Genomic DNA, 22,435 nt, shown 5'->3' on the forward strand with positions numbered 1-22,435 from the left:
ACTGCAAACCAGTGAGTCTCACGTCAGTGGTAGTGGAAACTATCGGAGAAAATTCTGAAGGAGAGAATCTATCTCCACTTGGAGAGGCAAGGTTTGATCAGAAATAGTCAGCATGGCTCAGCGGGAGGTCATGCCTCACACATTTTGATTGATTGATTGACACCAGGTGTGTTGATGATGGTAGTGATGTAGTTTACATAGATTTCAGCAAAGCCTTTGACAAGATCCCACATGGGAGACTTTATAAAGAAGACACATACATGTGATACAGAGTAACATGATAAGGTGGATTCAAAATTGGCTTAGCTGTAGGAGACAGGGTGATGACAGACGGCTGCTTTAGTGTCTGGAAGCCAGTGTCCAGTGGGATACCACAGGGATCTGCGCTGGGTCCCCTGTTGTTTGCCATTTATATAAACGCCATAGATGACTATGTGTGGGGTAGAATCATTACCTTTGTGGATGACACACAGCTTGGCCTGGTGACTAACAGTGAGGTTGAGTGTCTTGGGTTACAGGAAGATATAGACAGGATGATCAAATGGGCAGAAACGGGGCAGATGGAATTTGACCCTGAAAAATGTGAGGTGACGTACTTTGGAAGGAGTAATTTGAAAAGGAAGCATTCAGTGAACGGCCTGACACTGTGACGTCTGAGGAACAAAGGGACCTTGGCCTGTTTGTCCATAGATCTCTAAAGGTGGAAGGGCAGGTTAATAGGATGGTGAAAAAGGCATATTAGGCACTTGTCCTTTAGCAATTGAGGCATAGATGGGGTCGCAGTGACGTCTCAGGAACAGTGACGTCAGCCCTCAGACCATCTTCATGTTGTATTTAGCGTCATCCCCGCTGCTGCCTCCACCACCCCCGCCAGCGTGCGGCACGAAGTCGACATGAATGTTGTGTTTGATGGGCCCGCTGACCCGGCTCCAGATGAAGAGTAAAGTGAAGCAGAGCGACACCACGGTGAAGAAGGAGGTGAAGCCCATGGTGGTGGCCACCAGCAGCGTGTGGGTGTCGAAGGGGTATCCGGGCCGCAGGCCGGCCTTGGCCCGGGAGTCGGAGCGCCCAGCCAGTCCCAGCTCCTGAAGCGAGAGCGGCCGCACCTGTAGCGAGGCTGAGGCCGTGGCGTTGCCGCCGGCGTTGCGGGCCACACAGCGGTAGGTGCCGGAGTCCATGCGACGGACCGAGGTGATCTGCAGGCTGCCGTTCGGCAGGAGGCGGCTGCGGCCCACAGCTGGGCCAGAAAGGAGCGGGGGCGCGGGGGGCAGGCTGGGGTCCGGACGCCCGGGGAGGAGGCCGCGGTCCTCGGGTTTCAGGCCCTGGTCCTCGGCTATTAGACCCAGGCCCCCGGGGAGGCCCATCCCAGCCTCGGGGTGGCCAAGCCGCTGGCGCCGTGGGTTGAGCCACAGGATGAGGGGCAGCGGCTGGCCGTCAGCCGAGCAGTGCAGGGTGACGGTCTGGCCCTCTCGGGCCTGCAGCCGCTGCGGCCTCTTGTCGCGGATGCGGGGCCGGCGGCAGCTGAAGGTGCTGGCAGGGAGGGAGCCGGCGGCCTCGGGCAGGCGGCGGCCGCGGAGGGGCGGCGGGGAGGCACAGGCGGGCGGCTGGGAGCCCAGGAAGCGGAGGCGATGGCGCCGGCGGACGATCCAGAGCAGGCGGCAGTCGCAGGCCAGCGGGTTGAGGCCGAGGCCCAGGCTCTGGAGGGAGGCCAGCGAGCGGAAGGCGTTGGCCGGCAGGCTGGCCAGCTGATTGGCCGTGACGTCCAGCAGCCGGAAGTAGATAAGGCCCCGGAAGGCGGCGTCATGGATGACGCGCAGGCGGCCGCCCACCAATCGCAGCTCCTCCAGGCGGGTCACATGCTGCAGCAGCGCTCCGCGGATGGCAGTGATGGGATTGTGGGAGAGGTTGAGGAAGCGCAGGTAGGCCTGAGTCCTCAGGCTGGCATAGGGAACGTCGCTGAGGTTGCAGCGGGTGACTGAGAGCCAGACCAAATTGAGGCCCAGGAGGCAATCTGGGCCTAGTTGGGCCAGCGAGGCCCAGGAGTCGATTTCCAGCAGGCGGAGACGGGAGAGGCCCTGGAAGGGGCGGCCGGGCAGGGCGGTGCCCTTGGGAAAGGCCAGCAGGCGGAGGGCGGTCAGGTTGAGGAGGGGGGAGAGGACAGGCCCGGGCGGCCAGGCCAGGGCGGCGCCGCGGACGGTGAGTTGGTTGAGGCCGCTGAGGCCGGCCCAGGCCCGCGGGCCGGCCCAGGCCAGCTCGGGGGAGCCCAGGCTGAGGGTGCGCAGGGCGGCCAGGCCGCGGAAGGTGTGATCGCTGAGCAGCAGCAGCGGGTTGCCGGCCAGCTCCAGGCTGCGGAGGGCGGCCAGGCCGCGGAGGGCTCCGGGCTGAAGGTAGCGCAGGAGGTTGTGGCCTAGGCCCAGGCGCCATAGCCGCTCCAGGCCGCCCAGGGCGCCGGCTTCCAGCTCCCGCAGCCGGTTATGGCCCAATTCCAGCTCCTCCAGCCGATGGCTCAGGCCTCGCGCCGGGCCCCAGTCCAGCCGCTCCAGCCGGTTGCCGCTCAGGTCCAGCACCCGTGTGCCAGCCGGGATCCCCCGCGGCAGTGCATCCAGCCCCCGGGACGAGCAGCTCACCGTCCGGTTGGGGCTCCAGCAGAGGCAGTCGGAGGGGCAGCCGAGCCCCGGGCCCAGGAGGAGGAGCAGGGGGAGGAGAGGAGGCCACACCGCCGGCAACAGTGTCCTGCCCCCCGGCCTGCAAAACAAACACAACAGGGGGTCAGTGAGGGGAGCTGGACCCCCAGACACACACCCACACATACACCCACACACAGGGCACCTCTCCCACACACAGGACACCACCCCCAGACACACACCCACACATACACCCACACACAGGGCACCTCTCCCACACACAGGACACTGCCCCCAGACACACAGGACACCACCCCCAGACACACACCCACACACAGGACACCCCCCCCCCCCCTACAAACACACACACACAGCACACCTCCACCAGACACATCTCCCCATACACAGGACACCCCCACCCACAGAACACCTTCCCCCCACACATAGGACACCTCCCCGCAGACACACACCCACACACAGGACACCACACACATACACAGGACACCTCTCTCTTTCCCCCCCCCACCCCCCCCCCCACTCACCCAGCACACACACACACACGCGACCCTCCCCCAGGCGCCCGCTCAACACACCCCACCCCACACACACGCAGCAGCACAAGATCCTCCCACACACACACACACACACGACAGCACAGGACCCTCCCCACACACACACACACACAACAGCACAGGACCCTCCCACACACAACAGCACAGGGCCCCCCCCCCACACACACACACGACAGCACAGGACCCTCCCCACACACACACACACACACACGCGACAGCACAGGAACTCCCCCCCCCCCCCCCCCACACACCACACACCCACACACACACATACGACAGCACAGGACCCCTCCCCTCCCCACACACACACACACACACACACACACCCACACCACACAACAGCACAGGACCCCTCTCTTCTTCCCCCCCACACACGACAGCACAGGACCCCCCCGCCCCACACACCCAGAAACAGGACGCCCCACCTCCCCCCAAACACAAATGCCCGCGCGCACAGGAACCCCTTTCCCCAGACACCCACAGGGTCCCCCTCACACACAGGATCCCCGGTGTCCCGAACACCACCAGCCCCTCTCCTTTGGGCCACGTATTCTACAGTCTCTCCATCCCAGGTTCTCTTCCCCCACCCCCCTCTCCAGAGATGTGCAGGATGGGTGGGTTTACGGGGATAGGAGAGTGGGCCTAGATTCAGGTGCTCTTTCACAGGGTCAGTGCAGAACCGATAGGCTGAATGGCCTCCCTCTGCTCTGTAGGGATTCTGCGGTTTGACTCTCTTCCCCCAGACCCCATCACTGAGGGGGGGATCTCCCCCACTCTTCAGTAACTTCCCCGGGGCCTCTAGAACCCCCCGTCCCCGACTGGATCCTCTCCAGAATCCCCACCCCGTCCCCATGGCACAGCCTTGTCCACCTTCCCTATCGGACCCTCTCCACTACCCTCCACAACATCCCCCCCCCCCCCCCTCCCCCCACATCGTCATCCCCTCTTGTGGCTTCACCTCGCTCCCACAAACACCTTTGTGTCCTTCCCAAATTTCTATGCAAGGGCGGGCTTCGGGGTACAGAGAGAGATGGGAGGGGTTGAATATATTTGACTGAAAATCGTGATTACCTCATAAGCTTCATATTTATGACGAAGAGTTTGAGGGTCTTCTTCGGTCCTGTATCTGCTGACGGTCCGGGAGCAGCTTTCGCTGTACAAGGAGCTACTGCCGCTTGTCAGCTTGTTTTAATCCTGCTGGGATCTGGTTACAGGTTACACACCAGCTGGAGCCTGTGGCTGAGGCTCCGGACGAGGGGCTTGATCGGGTTTCATCATAAACATTGTTCCTCCTGAATATTTAAACATTTGACATGGATAAACACCGGGGCAGAAAGAGAAAACACCGGCTCAAAGTGTGAAAAGCTGGAGTGTGACCCACATTCATCTACACAGAGCAACGTGCTAGACAGGGAGTAAAGCTCCCTCCCTCTACACTCTCCCTATCAAACACTCCCAGGACAGGTATAGCACAGGGTTAGATACAGAGTAAAGCTCACTCGACACTGTCACCATCAAACACTCCCAGGACCGGTACAGCACAGGGTTAGATACAGAGTAAAGCTCCCTCTACAGTATCCCCATCAAACACTCCCAGGACAGGTACAGCACGGGGTTAGATACAGAGTAAAGCTCCTTCTACACTGTCCCCATCAAACACTCCCAGGACAGGTACAGCACGGGGTTAGATACAGAGTAAAGCTCCTTCTACACTGTCCCCATTAAACATTCCCAGGACAGGTACAGCACGAGGTTGGATACAAAGTAAAGCTCCCTCTACACTATCCCCATCAAATACTCCCAGGACAGGTACAGCCCAGTGTTAGGTACAGAGTAAAGCTCACTCTACACTGTCACCATCAAACACTCCCAGGACAGGTACATAGGAAAGGAGCAGGCCATCCAGCCCATTGAGCATGCTCTGTTCTCTAATATGATCATGGCTGATCATCCACTTCCATGGAAAAATAATTCAAAGTAAAAGTGGTTTTCCGAAAATTAACACAAAGTTCACTGTTTAATGAATTCCCGCACTCCGAGCCACTGGTTACTGATTTCCTGCACACAGAGCCACTGGTTAATGAATTCCTGCACACACAGCCACTGGTTAATGATTTGCTGCACACACAGCCACTGGTTAATGATTTGCTGCACACAGAGCCACTGGTTAATGATGTGCCACACACAGAGCCACTGGTTAATGATTTGCTGCACACAGAGCCACTGGTTAATGATGTGCCACACACAGAGCCACTGGTTAATGATTTGCTGCACACAGAGCCACTGGTTAATGATTTGCTGCACACAGAGCCACTGGTTAATGATTTGCTGCACACAGAGCCACTGGTTAATGATGTGCCACACACAGAGCCACTGGTTAATGCTTTGCCACACACAGAGTAACTTGTTAATGATTTCCTGCACACAGAGCCACTGGTTAATGATTTGCCACACACAGCCACTGGTTAATGATTTGCTGCACACACAGCCACTGGTTAATGCTTTGCCACACACAGAGTAACTTGTTAATGATTTCCTGCACACAGAGCCACTGGTTAATGATTTGCTGCACACAGAGCCACTGGTTAATGATTTGCCGCACACAGAGCCACTGGTTAATGATTTGCTGCACACACAGCCACTGGTTAATGCTTTGCCACACACAGAGTAACTTGTTAATGATTTCCTGCACACAGAGCCACTGGTTAATGATTTGCCACACACAGAGTAGCTAAACTGAGTAGACAGAACTAAAATCACGAGTTATATCACAGCTAGAGTACGGAGTACAGTTCTGGTCACCACTTTCCAGTACAATCACATTCTTCCTGCAGAGAGGACGGAAGAGGTTTTTCTGGATGCTTTCAGGATTGGGAAATTTTAACAAGAGGAAAGATTGGATCGACTGGGATTGTTTTCTGTGGAACAGAGGAGGCTGAGTGGACATTTAATTGAGGTGTATAAAATCATGTGGGTCCCAGATATAGTGGATCAGAAGGCAGAAGGACCTATTTCATTAACATGCTGGTCATTAACCTAGGGCCAGAGATTTAAGTATCTGTTGGAAGGATTAGGGGGGAATTGAGGATTTTCTTCACCCAGGGGGGTGGTGGGGATCTGGAACTCTGTCTGAAAGGGTGGTAGAGACAGAAACCCTCATCACATTTAATGACACCCTGATGTGGAGTTTCTGTGACCCGCAGGGCTACAGACCAAGAGGCGGAAAGTGGGCTGGATAAACCGTTTTCAGCCAACACAGACACAATGGGCTGAATGGCCTCTGTGCTGTAAATTTCTAGCATTCTGTGATGACAAGTTATCCTCAGGTTTTTATCCAAGACAGACCTCAGCCCAGTCAGTTAGTCCAAGTGTTGATGTGATGGATCAAGTTAAGAGGTGTCAGGTACCAGGAACAGTGATTCAAATGGAAATGTCAGTAAATACTGATATAGTTTATCTGTATGTGGTTCCATTTTAATAACTTCCCCTGAATGTGACCCTCACCCAGGTTTTAATTTGATTTATTTATAATAGTAATCCTTATTGCCACAAGTAGGCTTACATTAGCACAGCAATGACGTTACTGTGAAAAGCCCCTAATCGCCACATTCTGCCGCCTGTTCAGGAGAATTCAGAATGTCCAGGGTCAGGGTCCCAGGTTCGATTCCTGGCTTGGGTCACTGTTGGAGTCTGCACGTTCTTCCCGTGTCTGTGTTGGTTTCCTCTGGGTGCTCCGGTTTCCTCCCACATGTCCCGAACAGGGGCCGGAATGTGGCAAATAGGAGCTTTTCACACTAACTTCATTGCAGTGTTAATGTAAGCTTACTTGTGACAATAAAGATTATTGTTATTATTAAGACATGACCTTGTTTTTGAGAAGCCATTCGAGAATCTTTAATGGCTCCTTCTCTACCCCAGTAATCAGAAACTGAATCAGTTTGGATCCTTCAAGCATCTTCCCTGTGATTGAGGGGCCTGTCGTTCCCTGACTCCGATTTGGAATGTGGGAACTACGTGAGTTACCTTCCAATCTCAGGAAGCAATGCTTGACTCTTGAACTGTTGATGATGCAGCAAAGACGTAGGCTCCTGTCTCATTTCTTTACACATCCTGGTGTTGATGCTTCAGAATATCTCTTTGGCTTCAAAATATCCTCTCATGGTTAGAACATGGGCTGAATAACCGACTCCACTTCCTGTTTCTGATGCCTTGATTCAATCTGAGGCGACTAATCAAAATTGCAGAAAACCAAATTATTGACGAATATTTTGTTGACAAATGGAGTCTTAGAACCATAGAATTCCTTCAGTACAGAAGGAGGCCAGTCAACCAATCAATTTGTTGCCTTTTCTTCTTTTACTTTTTTACTCCTTTCTGTGGCTCTGTTCCAATTATGGCAATCAGAGAGTTTGCCCTTTCTATGTTATCTATATTCTAGTGCTTCGAGTCGCTAGGTATCAAATGATACCACCACAAGGTTCAATCGGCTATCGATCAAAGAGCCAAACACCAGTTAGTTAGTTCAAGGTCACGGCTACTTTATTTACAAACTATTAGTCATGCAACATAAACACTACTAGTTAACTACACCTATTGACTAAGACAACCTGTACTTAACTTCGGGCACCCGGCTTAGGTCAGAGAAACAGTGGCCGCTGTTCGATTCTGGATCTATCGAGTCCGAAGGAGTAACAGCTGCTCAGCTGGGCTCATCCGTCTGGTAGCGAGCTAATCACTGTGCCACCGGAAGCCTGGCTTCCCTGTTTCAAAATCAATATTACTGTTTATGAAGCTCGATCAAATTTACTTTCCATCTATTCTCTTTAATATGTCTTGTAAATATACAAAATCCCTCTTCACCTCTTTCTCACTTCTCCCAAAGAGGCCAGTTGGGTGTTTATGACAATCCAGCAGTTTTCATGGTCACTTTTTCCCAGTGCCGGCCCCACGAATGACCAGATTCATTCAGCTCAATTTCACAACCTGCCTTTGTGATTTTGTGGGTTCTCTCTCACTCCCTATTTTCTGTTTTAAATCAGTTTCACAGGGTGTTCGAAGGGGAGGCTTCAAAGTCCAGAAACTCGAACCAAGCATCACATCAGGATCTGACAGAGCCCTCAATTTATCATATCCTGAATATCATTGGATTTTGAACATGGAAGGAAAAAGCATCGTTCACAGTGGGGAGAAACCGTACACGTCATCGGGCCCCATGAGACAGAAATGCAGTCACACTGAGGAGAAACTGTGGAAATGTGCGGACTGTGGGAAGGGATTCACTTCCCCATCCCAGCTGGAAACTCATCGACGCAGTCACACTGGGGAGAGACCATTCACCTGCTCCAAGTGTGGAAAGAGATTCACTCAGTCATCCACTCTGTCCACACACCAGCGAATTCACACTGGGCAGAGACCATTCACCTGCTCCATGTGTGGGAAGGGATTCAGTGATACATCCAACCTGCTGAGGCACCAGCGAGTTCACACTGGGGAGAGGCCGTTCACCTGCTCTCAGTGTGGGAAGGGATTCACTCAGTCATCCACTTTGTCCGCACACCAGCAGGTTCACACTGGGGAGAGACCATTCACCTGCTCTGAATGTGGGAAGGGATTCACTCGGTCATCCCACCTGCTAAGACATGAGCGAGTTCACACTGGGGAGAGACCATTCACCTGCTCCAAGTGTGGGAAGGGATTCACTCGGTCATCCCATCTGCTGAGTCACCAGCGAGTTCACACTGGGGAGAGGCCATTCGCTTGTTCAGAGTGTGGGAAGGGATTCACTCTGTCATCCAACCTTCAGAAGCACCAGCGAGTTCACACTGGGGAGAGACCATTCACCTGTTCCAAGTGCGGGAAGGAATTCAGTGATTCATCCTCCCTGCTGAGTCACCAGCGAGTTCACACTGGGGAAAGGCCATTCACCTGCTCCAAGTGTGGGAAGGGATTCACTCAGTCATCCACTCTGTCGGCGCACCAGCGAGTTCACACTGATGAGAGACCGTTTCAATGTCTAGACTGCGGGAATTGCTATAAACATTCTAGGAATCTGATGTACCATCAACGTGTTCACACTGACGAGAGACCATATAGGTGCTCTCACTGCGGGACTGGGTTCAGACGATCATCTCAGCTCATCGTACATCAGCGAATTCATACAGTGGAGAGGCCATTCGCCTGCATCAAGTGTGGGAAGGGATTCACTCAGTCATCCAACCTGCTGAGTCACCAGCGAGTTCACACTGATGAGAGACCATTCACCTGCTCAGAGTGTGGAAAGGGATTCACTCATTCATCCAACCTGCAGAAGCACCAGCGAATTCACACTGGGGAGAGGCCATTCACCTGCTCCCAGTGTGGGAAGCGATTCACACGATCATATGACCTGCAGAGGCACCAGCGAATTCACACTGGGGAGAAACCATTCACCTGCTCAGAGTGTGGGAAGGGATTCACTCAGTCATCCAACCTGCAGCAGCACCAACGGGGCCACCAGTAACCACACTGAATTAATTTTCATGTTCCTCACATTCAGGACTGAACCATGTTCGTTTGGGTCTCTTTCTGCTGATAACAAACTCCAGCCCATTTACAGGGGCTAATATTCTGGCTAAAAGTCAAATAAATTAGATTTGTGTTAAATACGCAGTGTGCTGAAACTTTTTAATATCTCTGACACAAGTTAGTTCCTTTTGAAGTACTCTCGCTCTCCCCTGTCTTTTCCATCCTCACCTCCAACAAGGTGTGAGGAGCGTGTGGAGCTTCTTTGTGACTGAGATTGAGTAAATCCGATCAGCTGCCTCTGCTGCTTCCCTCCCTTCCACGAGCCCACCGGACCAAACTGTCTCTAAATTTCATCCTTTCCCGAGCCCTGAACCCACATCTTTCTCTACTTTATCTCCCATCTCCCCTCATGCCCTCTCAGAGCTCATCTTGTCCATGAGACCCAGCTCCTGCTCCATCGACCCTATTCCCACTGAGCTACTGATCAGCCAACTACCCTATGTCCATGGATATTGTCAACATTTCTCTCTCTTCAGGTACTGTCCGTCTGTCCTTCAAATCTGCCATCATCACCCCCTCCTCAATAAAACAAACCCATGACTCTGCCATCCTTACAAATTACTGCCTCATCTTCAACCTCCCTCTCCTCTCCAAACTATTTCAACATGTTGTCACCTCCCAAATCCTTGCCCATTTCCCCCAGAACTTTCATGTCTGAATCCCTTCCATCAGGTCTCCGCCCTGTCACAGCGGTGAATACAGAGACAAACAGAATCTTACCCAGAGAGAAGACAGACAATCCGGGAGCTTGGATGCAAGGGCAGCACGGTAGCACAGTAGCACTGTTGCTTCACAGCACCAGGGACCCACATTCGATTCCCTGCTTGGGTCACTGTCTGTGCGGAGTCTGCAAGTTCTCCCCGTGTCTGCGTGGGTTTCCTCCGGGTGCTCCGGTTTCTTCCCACACTCCAAAGATGTGCAGGTTAGGTGGATTGACTATGCTAAATTGCCCTTTGTGTTCAAAAAGGTTAGGTGGGGTTACGGGGATAGGGTGGAGGCGTGGGCTTAAGTAGGATGCTCTTTCCTTGGGCTGGTCCAGACTCGATGAGCCGAATACCCTCCTTCTGCACTGTAAATTCTCTGATTCTATGAAAGTGAGATTGTCCTTTTTGAACTCCAGCCAGGTGATGTTAAACACTCAGGCGGGAAAGACAAGAATCTACATCGTGTTTAAAGCAGCTGATTTATTTCACCAATATCCTAGAATGTTAAACTCCAGTCCCTTAGAGGGTATTATCATCAGAAACAAACTCCAACTCTCAGAGTAAAAACCGCAAAGTTCTGGTACAGAGAGAGGCCATTTGGCCCATCGTGTGAGTGCTAGCTGAAGTGGAGCTATTCAGCTTAATCCCATTTTGCAGATCTCAGTCGATTGTCCTGTATGTCCCAGTCCTTCAATTGGATCTCCAAGACATTTATTTTAAAGTGATCCGGATTTCTGCTTCTATGACCCTATCAGACAGCGAGTTCTAGACTCCCACCACTGAAATGATGACCTCTGAGAAGCCATAGCTTTGCCAAAGGAAGTATCCATTCTAAAGTGTAAGGCCCATACTGAAGACAACTCTATAGAAGCACAAGGAAATGCCCTTGCAGACCGAGTAGCAAAGGAAGCTTCCTCCCAGTGGGATTCTTCAGCAGAACCAAGACACATCTACAAATTGGGAGTGACCGATTTATTACAAGATCTACGTGAAATGCAACATGACACTGCACAAGAAAAGAAATGATCATGGTTAGACTCGGGTATCCAGTGGTATGATGATGATATTTGGAGACAAGTTCAGACGGATAAACCAGTTGCACCACAGGCACTGATGCCATTTCTGGCCCAACAGATCCATTCATGGGGACATTTAGCCCCAGGAAAGATGATGGCTCGATTCCAGAAAAGTTGGTGTGGCACGGGATTCAAAAAACATACACCATTGGTAACGAACCACTGTGCAACCTGTCAAAAGAACAACTTAGGACCTATGACATCAATGCCTCAGCTAAAAGCTCCTGCCCCTGCAGGACCATTCCAGAACAAACAGGTCGATTACATCACCCTTCCTACATGTCAAAGATACACTGACATCCTTGTAATAGTGGATAACCTCTCGAAATGGGGAGAGGCTGCTCCAATCAGGAGGGCTACAGCCACCCATACAGCCAAAGTCCTACACAAAGACGATATTCCCAGATGGGGAGTACCACCTATCATTAACCGAGACAATGGAACCCACTTTACAGGTGCTGTTTGCCAGGAGGTGTACAGGTTACTGAACATCGATTGGAATCTACAATGCCCTTGTCATGCAGAAATATCAAGACAAGTGGAACACATGGACCAGATTTTAAAAGAACGATTGTCCAAATACAACCAAGGCAGGAATTGGATTCAAGCCTTGCCACTAGTTTTGTGCAGTTTCAGAGCAACCCCAACCAGAACCACAGGCCTAAGCCCATTTGAGGTCATGACTGGCAGACCCATGTCCCTGCCAGGAACTATTGACTTAAGAAAGGCAGATTGTCATCTGATGAGTGATGCTTTACTCAATTATTGTCAAAACTTAACAAATGCTGTCAGGTGTCGGCGGCGTGGGGCGATCCTCCTGAGGGAGGGGGGTGGGGGTGGGGCCAGGGCACGTCTTGGTGCCGGTCAAATCCGTTTACGTAAAAAAAATTCAGCGCGAACCGTTAGCAGCTAAGTGGGAAGGTCCCTACCAGATATTACTCACAACACAGTCAGTCGTGAAACTCCAAGGAAAGAAATCATGGATTCACGCGTCACATGTGAAGCGCGCGTTCCAAAATCAGAATCTGTAAAAATGTTTGCCGTAATATTGATTTCAGTTCCATGTTTGGCCCAGCAGACCTTACCCAGGAGTTCAATGTTAACACGTTCCTTTACATGTCCTATACCTATGGCAGAGACTTTAACCTCTCTAAGTGCTGGGTGTGTTCTTCTATCCCTACCAATTCCCAAGCAGGTATCCCACTACAGCCTGTTCCTTTTACTTTATCCCAAATGGCAGAAAGGCACATTTTCCAAAATCACGACTATACCCTTCCCCAATGTGGAGACACCAGAACCAAAGAAATGATAAACCATGAGGTTAAGAGATGGCGATCTGCAGGCTGCCCATTAAACACTCAAGGGATGGTTTCAACATGTCTATAATCAGAAACAGAAACCACCCCAAGTAACCTTCCCAACTGGTCATAATCATACTGGGACCATATGTTTAATCAGCTATAATCATAGAGCATGGAATGCGGGATACAGTAAATGTGAATATTATTTGGATGTGAGTGCCAGTAAAATGTGCACTCATGACACAAGAAAGGTTGTGGTCCAGGGACATGAAGAGAATCCCATTGACTTTAAAGGGCTACCTAATCACACCGATGGGACAAATTTTACAGAACGTTGGTCCCAACAAGTGGTTGCCCAATATTCTACGTATAATGGCACCTATTACATCTGCAGTAATAATGCATACCCTTAGCTCCCAGTGAGCTGGAGAGGAGCATTCTATTTACGATTCATTGTCCCCTTCATCCGTCATTCCCTTTCCCTTTCCCATGCTATAAACACAGACCCAAAACATGGACACTCATTCCACAGTTTGAGAAATATTCACCCACCATCATCAAGAGATCTAAACGTGAGATCACAGGGCTGAGAAATTCTTTTCTGCTCTCATCCCTGCCTATGGCATCATCGTACTGACCAGAGAATATATTAAATTGGCCGCAGCCTGAGAGAAAACAGCCAATGACACTGCCTGAGCCCTAAGTAGCATTTCAGCCCAGATGCTGGCCATTCAAACTGTGGCTTTACAGAATCGGATGGCACTTGACTATTTGCTGGCCGAAAAAGGTGGTACCTGTGCCGTGATTGGTGCAGAGTATTTCCCCTACATCCCAGATAATTCAGAAGAAATCAAAAGCTTGTCAGCACATATTCCAGAAGACGTTAGGAAACATTACCAACCCTCTGACACCACTCTGGGGATGGCTCTCTGGATGGGTGGGCGGCACAGGAATTTCCATCATTCAGGGATTTCTCTTATTTTTCATTTTTGGGCTTGCCATTTACGTAGTGATCTTGCCAATCAAATGCATTGGCCAATGTATGGCTACCCATAATGCCCCAACAATCAAAGTGGGTCATAGTGGTCCAACTGCACCACCAGCCCATGACATTGAAGAAGGCTCCTACTATTGAACTGTTATTATTGCATTGTTACCAAATTATTACTGCAATTATATAATCAGCTTCCATTATTACTGAATTGTTCTTGTACTATATAATCACTTTTTTGAATAAAATACCTCTAGAATGCTTGTAACACTTGCAAAGCTTTGCCCGCTCCAGTGCTGAAGGCTGTTCTCAAACAAGTGAACCATGAAAGACAAAGTGAATGAGTTCCTCTCTGCGCTTACTTCTATCCTGTTGCATTTCTTCCTTAATTTATATTTGTTATTTTGATTCATCTTATTATTCTTTAGAAGAATCAAAAGGGGAGACTGATAGAAATTGGCTCTAGTTAGCTATAGATGATAAAGATAAAAGGCTTAAATGAGAACTCATTAAGCATAATGTGAGTGCAACAATAGCTGGAAACCCGTTAAGGGTTAATCCAGATCATACACTTTAATTTTCTTTCATTCAACCGAGATTTTAACATTTGCAAATTGCCTGAGACAAGCAAGGTCAGTGACACCAACTAGCTAAAAGACCCCATTGTCTGCTGCTGCTTTTCCAGCACGGGCAGTCCTATTGCCATGGTAATAGACAGTGAGAGGTCATAATGCCCTGAAGGCTATGTATTTTCTAATTAATGTTGAGATGCAGGTGTCGATAATTTGGAAAATTGGCAAGTAATGGAATGGGAAAATTCCACCAACATATTCAAATACCTATATCTCTTAAATTGATGGACAGACACTTTGGTCGAACTGATAAATTATAAATTAGTTAAAGCCAATCAGCAGTAAAAAGAAGGCTAGACTTTGAGATTACAATTACTTACCGGAATGGAAAATTGCTTCTGTTGCTCTGTTCTGTCTCTCTTCTTGCTCACTCCATCTATATTTCTGAAACCTTTCCTGCTCGCTTTGCTAATCGCAATTACCCAGTTATTTTATCTGGCGTATTATGATTTGAATGAAAATTCAACTTCTGTATTCGCGAAAGACAATTAATCTGACTAGCTTGCTGCAGGGCTAGTTGTTGATTCTAAATTTTGTATTAAAAACAAGTTTCCCAGTTGCACAGCTGACAAATAAAGTTCAACTGGCCTTTGCCAAGAAGCACAGACTTGACCTCTGTTATTTGGGAGCTGAGAAGGGACAACGCATATCCAGGGTTCCGAATAGACACAGAGATCCATTATCCCCCTTCCACTCCCAATCCTCTGCTAATTACTTTAAATCTAAACCCCTTGGTTATTGATCTGTTAATGAAATAGATCCTTCTTATGCATTCTATCCAGGTCCCTCAGAATGTTAAACACCTCAGTTAATCTCTCCTCAGCGTTCTCTGTTCCACAGAAAACCACCTCGGCCTCTCCAATCTTTCCTCATTGTTAAAATTCTCCATTTGTGTCGGCATCCTGGTCAATCTCCTCTGCATCCTATCTGGTAAGAACACATCCTTCCTGTAATGTGGTGACCAGAACTGTACTCACTAACACAGGTGTGGTTTAACTAGTGTTTTGGACAGCTCCAGTATAACCTCCCTGATCTTATAATAAAAACAGAAAATGCTGGAAATACTCAGCAGCTCTGGCAGCATCTGTGGCGAGAGGGGTTTCAGGTCTTTCCTCCAATAGAAATTGCTGGGAATATTCCCTGTTCTAGTGCTCTATGACCCGTGAATAACAAAGTATCCTCTCTGCCTTTACAATCACCACATCTACCTCTCCGGTCACCTTCAGGGATCTGTGGACATGCACTCTAACACCCCTCTGTCCCTCTACACCTCACTATCAAACCATTCATATTCTTTCCCTTTGCCGTGTTTGTCCTCCCCATATGTATTTATTACCCCGTGCTTCTCTGGATTGACCTCAATTTGCTACTTTTCTGGCCAGCTGATCAGTCTATTGATGTCTTCCTGCAGTCATTACAGCCTTGGTTCAAACATGGACAAAAGCGCTGAATGCCAGAGGTGAGGTGAGAGTGTATGCCCTGGACATCAAGGCAGTACTTGACCGAGTATGGCATCAAGGAGCCCCAGCTAATCTGGACTCAATGGGAATCAGGGGGAACACTCTCCGCTGGTTGGAGTCGTACCTGGCACAAAGGAAGATGGTTGTGGTGGTTGGAGGCCAACCATTTCAGCTACAGGACATCACTGCAGGAGTTCCTCAAGGTAGTGTCCCAAGCCCAACCATCTTCAGCTGCTTCATCAATGACCTGCCTTCAGCGTAAGGTCAGAAGTGGGGACGTTTGTGGATGACTGCACAATGTTCAGCACCATTCGCCAACCCTCAGATAATGAAGCAGTCCATGTCTAACTGCAGCAAGACCGGGACAATATCCAGACTTGGGCTGATAAGTGGCAAGTTACATTCGTGCCACACAAGTGTCAGGCAATGGCGGGCGGGGAACAGAGGGAAGTAAATCCTTGGAAAATAGGCAACAGGTTTAGATAAAGGATCTGGATCAGCGCAGGCTGGGAGGGCCGAAGGGCCTGTTCCTGTGCTGTAATTTTCTTTGTTCTTGTTCTTTATCTCCTACAAGAGAGGATCTATCCATCATTTAATGACATTACCATCGCTGAATCCCCCGCTATCAACAATCCTGGGCTGGGAGACGGGTGGGGGGCTGCCATTGATCAGAAACTGAACTGGACTAGCCATATTAATACTGCGGCTACCAGGGCAGGTTAAAGGTTAGGAATCCTACAGTGAGTAACTCATCTCCTGACCCCTCAAAGCCTGTCAACCATCTAAAAGGCACAAGTCAGGAGTGTAATGGAATACTCTTCACCTGCCTGGAGTACAGCTCCAACAACACTCAAGAAGCTTAACACCATCCAACCAAATCAGCCCGCTTGATTGCTCCCTCTTCCACAAACATTCAAACCATCCATCATTGACGAACAGTGGCAGCCGTGTGTACCACCTACAAGGTGCACTGCAGTAACTCACCAATGTTCTTTAGTCAGTAACTTCCAAACCCATGACCATTACCATCTAGAAGGCCAAGAGCAGCAGATCACTGGGAACCCCACCACCTGGAGACTCCCCTCCAAGTCACTCACGACCCTGACTGGGAAATATATCACCGTTTCTTCGCTGTCGCTGGGAGAAAATCCTTGAACTCTCTCCCTAACAGCACAGTGGGTGTACCTACACATGAAGGACTGCAGTGGTTCAAGAAGAAAACTCCCTGCCACGTTCTGAAGGGCATCTAGGGATGGGCAATAAATGCTGGCCCAACCAGTGAAGCCCACATCCCATAAATGAATAATAAAAGTCTGCAGCTTTCTTTCTCACTGTCAAAAAGACCGCAAATTACTTAATCCTGTCCCCATGTTAAAGTCTAAAGCATTGATATAGAACTCAAGAAGCATGGAATCATGTCCTGGGAAATCTAGAATCCCACTGGAAATACTCCACCAATCACAAACATACCTCTCCACCACTGCCCTTTGCTTCCTGCTGCTCCAGCTGATGTCACTTCCTGCACTTGTGATTGTTCTGGACATGAGAAGTATCCTGGTTTTCCCACGTGGAGCAGGACTGGAATCCTCGGCCAGGTCTTTAGTTATTTGATTAGTTGACTTGAGCAAAATAAACTTAAGATTAAAATAAATAAAGATTCATCAGCTTCTCACCAATCAGTTTCTTCCATTGAGCTGAAGTCACCTTTTATCCGGAATTAACGGAAATGTTTTTGATAATTGTTTTTTTAAAATAAATTCAAAGTAAAAATTCTTTTTTTTTTACAATTAAGGAACAATTTAGCATGACCAATTCACCGACCCTGCACATCTTTCACTTGTGGGCGTAAGACACACGCAGACACGGGGAGAATGTGCAAACTCCACACGGACAGTGATCCGGGGCCGGGATCGAAACGAGGTCCTCAGTGCCTTCAGGCAGCAGTGCTAACCAGTGTGCCACCATGCCACCCGTTTTTGTTAATTGTAAATATCTAAACCTCTCAAATGATTAATTGATTGAAAAATTCAGATATCTTCACTCTTACAATGCCAACTTCACCTTTATCTCCTCGATTTGATTAATGGACCACGAACTGTAATTCTCTGAACGATGATCAGATTATTTCAGTTTTGTGATAATTAATGAATCGTCTCACTTTATAATTGATGAATGCAGTGACCAGGATGTGCTCTCCTCAGGACTGGGATGCCCTGTCATTGCCACAGGACTGGGATGGCCCTGTCATTGCCACAGGACTGGGATGGCCCTGTCATTGCCACAGGACTGGGATGCCCTGTCATTGCCACAGGACTGGGATGGCCCTGTCATTGCCACAGGACTGGGATGCCCTGTCATTGCCACAGGACTGGGATGCCCTGTCACTGCCACAGGACTGGGATGGCCCTGTCACTTGCCACAGGACTGGGATGGCCTGTCATTGCCACAGGGACTGGGATGGCCTGTCATTGCCACAGGACTGGGATGGCCCTGTCATTGCCACAGGACTGGGATGCCCTGTCATTGCCACAGGACTGGGATGGCCTGTCATTGCCACAGGACTGGGATGGCCTGTCATTGCCAAGGGACTGGGATGGCCTGTCATTGCCACAGGACTGGGATGGCCCGTCATTGCCTCAGGACTGGGATGCCCTGTCATTGCCACAGGACTGGGATTCCCTGTCATTGCGACAGGACTGGGATGGCCTGTCATTGCCACAGGACTGGGATGCCCTGTCATTGCCACAGGACTGGGATGCCCTGTCATTGCCTTTATTTATTCCATTATTAACTGACTGACGCAACAATAAAGTGGAGGTTAAAATAAATAAAGATTCATCAGCCACTCACCAATCAGCTCGTTTCATTTGCCTGAAGTCACGTTATTTTTAATCAGGAATTAACTGAAATGATTTTCTCCATTCGTATTTCCTAAACAGCTCGGATTTTAACTTACTGAAGAATTCAGACTTTTTCACTGCTACAATCACTTGTCATTCAGCTTCAACTTTACCCTCTCGATTTGATCAACAGAATACTAACTGCAATTATATAAATGATCAAATTGGTTCAGGTTTATACTAATTAATGAATCATGACTTATAGTTCATTAATGCAGTGACCAGAACGCTTCTCGCATAACCTCCTTACTCTTATATTCCAGGCCTCATCCAAGAAAGGATTCTTGGCTGCCTGATCAATCTATCCAGCTACCTGTGGATAGGGACTCCAATGCCTCTCTGTTGCTCTATGTTCTCAGTATCATTCTATTTATAGTTCATTCCCTTGTCTCGTTTTCACTGTGAAATTCATTATCTCTCACTGTTTGCAGCACAGCGGTTAACACTGTTCACAGCGCCAGGGCCCCAGGTTCGATTCCCAGCTTTGGTCACTGGTCTGTGCGGAGTCTACACATTCTCTCCGCAGCTGTCTGGGTTTCCTCCGGGTGCTCCGGTTTCCTCCCTTTCCCACACACGGAGCAGGTGAATGGACATTCTGAACTCTCCATCTGTGTACCTGAACAAGCGCTGGAATGTGGCGACTGGGGGATTTTCACAGTCACTTAATTGCAGTGTTAATGTAAGCCTACTTATGACAATAATAAAGATTATTAAATTGAATTCTGGGGTGGCAGGTTGGCACAGTGGTTAGCACTGCTGTCTCATGGCGCTGAGGTCCCAGGTTTGATGCTGGCCCTGGGTCACTGTCCATGTGGAGTTTGCACATTCTCCCCACGTCTGCGTGGGTCTCACCCCAAGTTAAAAGATGTGTAGGGTAGAGCTAAATTTCCCCTGAATTGGGAAAAAATTGGATACTCTAAAATTAAAAAAAAAAATTGAATTCCATTTGTAATTGTTCTGTCCATGTGACCAGTCCACTGATATCTTCCTGCTGTCCACGGCTTTCTCCCTCAATGTCAACCATACGTACAATTGTTGTGTCAACTGCAAATTTCATAATCATTCATATATACCAGAAAACTGTGAAGCCCCACTGGAAACGGCATCGAGACATCATTCAATCCTGGATGTGATTGACAGCAACAATAACAGCAGAATCCATCACCTGTTGTCGCCTGTGAACTTGCTGGTGTCGCAGCAGGTTGTTTGACTGAGCGAATCCCCTCCCACACACAGAGCAGGTGTGTGGCCTCTCCCCACTGTGAACTCGCTGGTGTTTCAGCAGATTCCATTTACTTTTAAATCCCTTCTCGCAATCAGAGCATTTGAAAGGTCTCTGATCAATATGAGTAAGTTGGTGTGTAGTCAGGTGGGATGACTGAGTGAATTTCTTGTCACACACGGGGCAAGTGTACGGTCTCTGTCCAGAGTGAACCCGCTGGTGTATCAGAAGGTCGGATGAATCAATGAATTGCTGCCCACACACAAAGCAGAAGAATGGTCTCTCCCCAGTGTGAACTCGATGGTGTCTCAGAAGGTGGGCTAATCGGGTGAATCCCTTCCCACAATCGGAACAGGTGAATGGCCTCTCTCCAGTGTGAATGCGTTGGTGTTTCAGAAGATCCCTTTTACTTTTAAATGTTTTCACACATTCAGAACAATTAAAAGGTCTCTGATCAGTGTGAACCAATTGGTGTGTCTGGAGGTTCGATGCACAAGTGAATCTCTTCCCACACACGGAGCAGGTGAACGGCCTCTCCTCAGTGTGAGTGCGTTGATGTATCAATAAATAATTTTTACTTTTAAAGCTCTTCTCACACTCAGAACAATTAAAGGATCTCTGATCAGTGTGAACAAGTTGGTGTGTCCGGAGGCTCGATGACTGAGTGAATCCTTTCCCACACACGGAACAGGTGAATGGCCTTTCCCCAGTGTGAGTGCGTTGGTGTAACAGTAAATTATTTCTGCTTTTAAAGTTCTTTTCACAGTCAGAACATTTAAATGGTCTCTGGTCAGAGTGGACCTGATAGTGAGTCTGGAGGTTTGATAAAGTATTAAATCCCTTCCCACATTCCAGACAGGTGAAAGGCCTCTCACCACTGTGAACATGCTGGTGTGTGATGAGGTGTGATAACTGAGTGAATCCCTTCCCACACACGGAGCAGATGAATGGCCTTTCCCCAGTGTGACTACGTCGATGAGTTTCCAATTCAGACGGGTAATTGAATCCCATCCCACAATTCCCACATTTCCACGGTTTCTCCATGGTTATCGATAGGTTATCAGGTTTAGGTGAGATGCAGATTTGATGTCACTATCAGATTAGCCGTGATGTTATTAAATGGTGGAACAGGCTCACGGGGCTGAATGTCCAATTGTTGCTTCATGATTCCAATTGTGCGAATGTCCTTTTATCTCTTCAGCTTGGATTCAGTTTGTTGTGTGCAAATTCTCCACTTCTGATCCCTAGTAAAAGGAGTTTACAAAAGTCATCAATGTCAGTCCAGGATAGAAATTCTGAAAGAGACAATTCTAGTTTCTCTGGAACATTCTTTCCTCTCTTGTTCCCCCAAAGCTGTAAATCCCCGTCCCACACACCCTCCTCCCTGGTCTGAAATCCAAACCCATCTCACCATCTGCACCATTTCTTTCCTCACTCCCAGTTTTCTCCCTCCCTCTCCTCTGCCTGGGTTCAGTTCTCCAGCTCCTGTCTGCAGACTGACAATAAAACCAATGGGTCTTATTGGGGGTTTGGACCCTCCAGCGGGTGTCTGTGAAACTTCCTTGCCAGAGATCAGAGTCCTCACTGATTTGAGTGCAAAGTGTAAGCTCTTATTTATTATCCCACCCTCTGATGTGAACCACCCTCCAGTGTGTGAAGCAGGATGGTGCCGGTTAACCTGGGCCTGTTCCCGGGAGGGAGGGAGAAGCTCCGCAGCTGCAAACCAGGGAGCTGACAATGATGGTGAAGGGTTTGCTCAGCTCACAATGTTCGGGGACTGATTGACGGCGGCTTCGGACCAATAGGAAGAGGGGGAGCAGCTGGAGGACCGAACAAGAGCAGGTGGTCCTCCAGCCAATCAGAGTGAATGGGAGGCGGAGCAAAGCCTCAGTGGGCGTTTAATCTGGGCCTGTCTGGGATAAAAGCCCGAGCAATTTTCTCCGTCAAATGTCGTATCCGAGGTTCGTATTCGGGGCTTGGGGCCTGCACGGTGTGTTTATGAAGCCGCCCGACCCACCCGCCGGTACATCCTTTACTCCCGGCTTACCCGGCAGTATTTGATTGGCCGATAATTTCCAAACGATCGCCTGAACCGGAGTTACTCTCAATACTGCGCATGCTCCAGCTCACCATGCCCCCGAGGAGTGATTGACAGCAGCTCCGGACCAATAGGAAGAGAGGGCGGGACTGGATGACCGATGGGGAGCAGCTGATCCTCCAGCCAATCAGAGTGAATGATGGGCGGAGCTGAGCCCGGACCTCTCTCGTTGGCTGAAACTCTGCATCATTTTGAAGCTGATTTGTCTCAAACTCCAGGAGAAAACTGGACCTTTCTGTTTGTGGCTTTAAACAGATGAGAGGAAATGAAGGGATCTGGAAAGCAGCAGAT

At 49.3% G+C, this 22,435-nt stretch overlaps 1 protein-coding gene across 2 annotated transcripts; it reads right to left on the reverse strand.

Annotated features, from left to right (window-relative positions):
- Positions 1-215: 215 nt before the first annotated feature.
- Positions 216-22,202, reverse strand: LOC119959414 (leucine-rich repeat and immunoglobulin-like domain-containing nogo receptor-interacting protein 1). 2 transcript variants are annotated; one of them, XM_038787699.1, is made up of 5 exons: positions 22,094-22,202; positions 19,898-21,290; positions 17,395-17,543; positions 4,268-4,488; positions 216-2,745 (listed from the first exon to the last, which is right to left on the reverse strand). In XM_038787699.1, exons 4-5 carry the CDS (start codon positions 4,279-4,281, stop codon positions 813-815), a joined length of 1,947 nt encoding a protein of 648 aa, XP_038643627.1. In that variant the 5' UTR covers positions 4,282-4,488; positions 17,395-17,543; positions 19,898-21,290; positions 22,094-22,202; the 3' UTR covers positions 216-812. The 2 variants fall into 2 exon arrangements, with proteins under 2 accessions (XP_038643627.1, XP_038643628.1); XM_038787700.1 differs by lacking the exons at positions 17,395-17,543; positions 19,898-21,290; positions 22,094-22,202 and adding an exon at positions 7,220-7,872.
- Between the last annotated feature and the right edge of the window lie 233 nt (positions 22,203-22,435).

Source organism: Scyliorhinus canicula, unplaced genomic scaffold (assembly GCF_902713615.1).
Source record: "Scyliorhinus canicula unplaced genomic scaffold, sScyCan1.1, whole genome shotgun sequence".
Taxonomy (NCBI): Eukaryota; Metazoa; Chordata; class Chondrichthyes; order Carcharhiniformes; family Scyliorhinidae; genus Scyliorhinus; species Scyliorhinus canicula.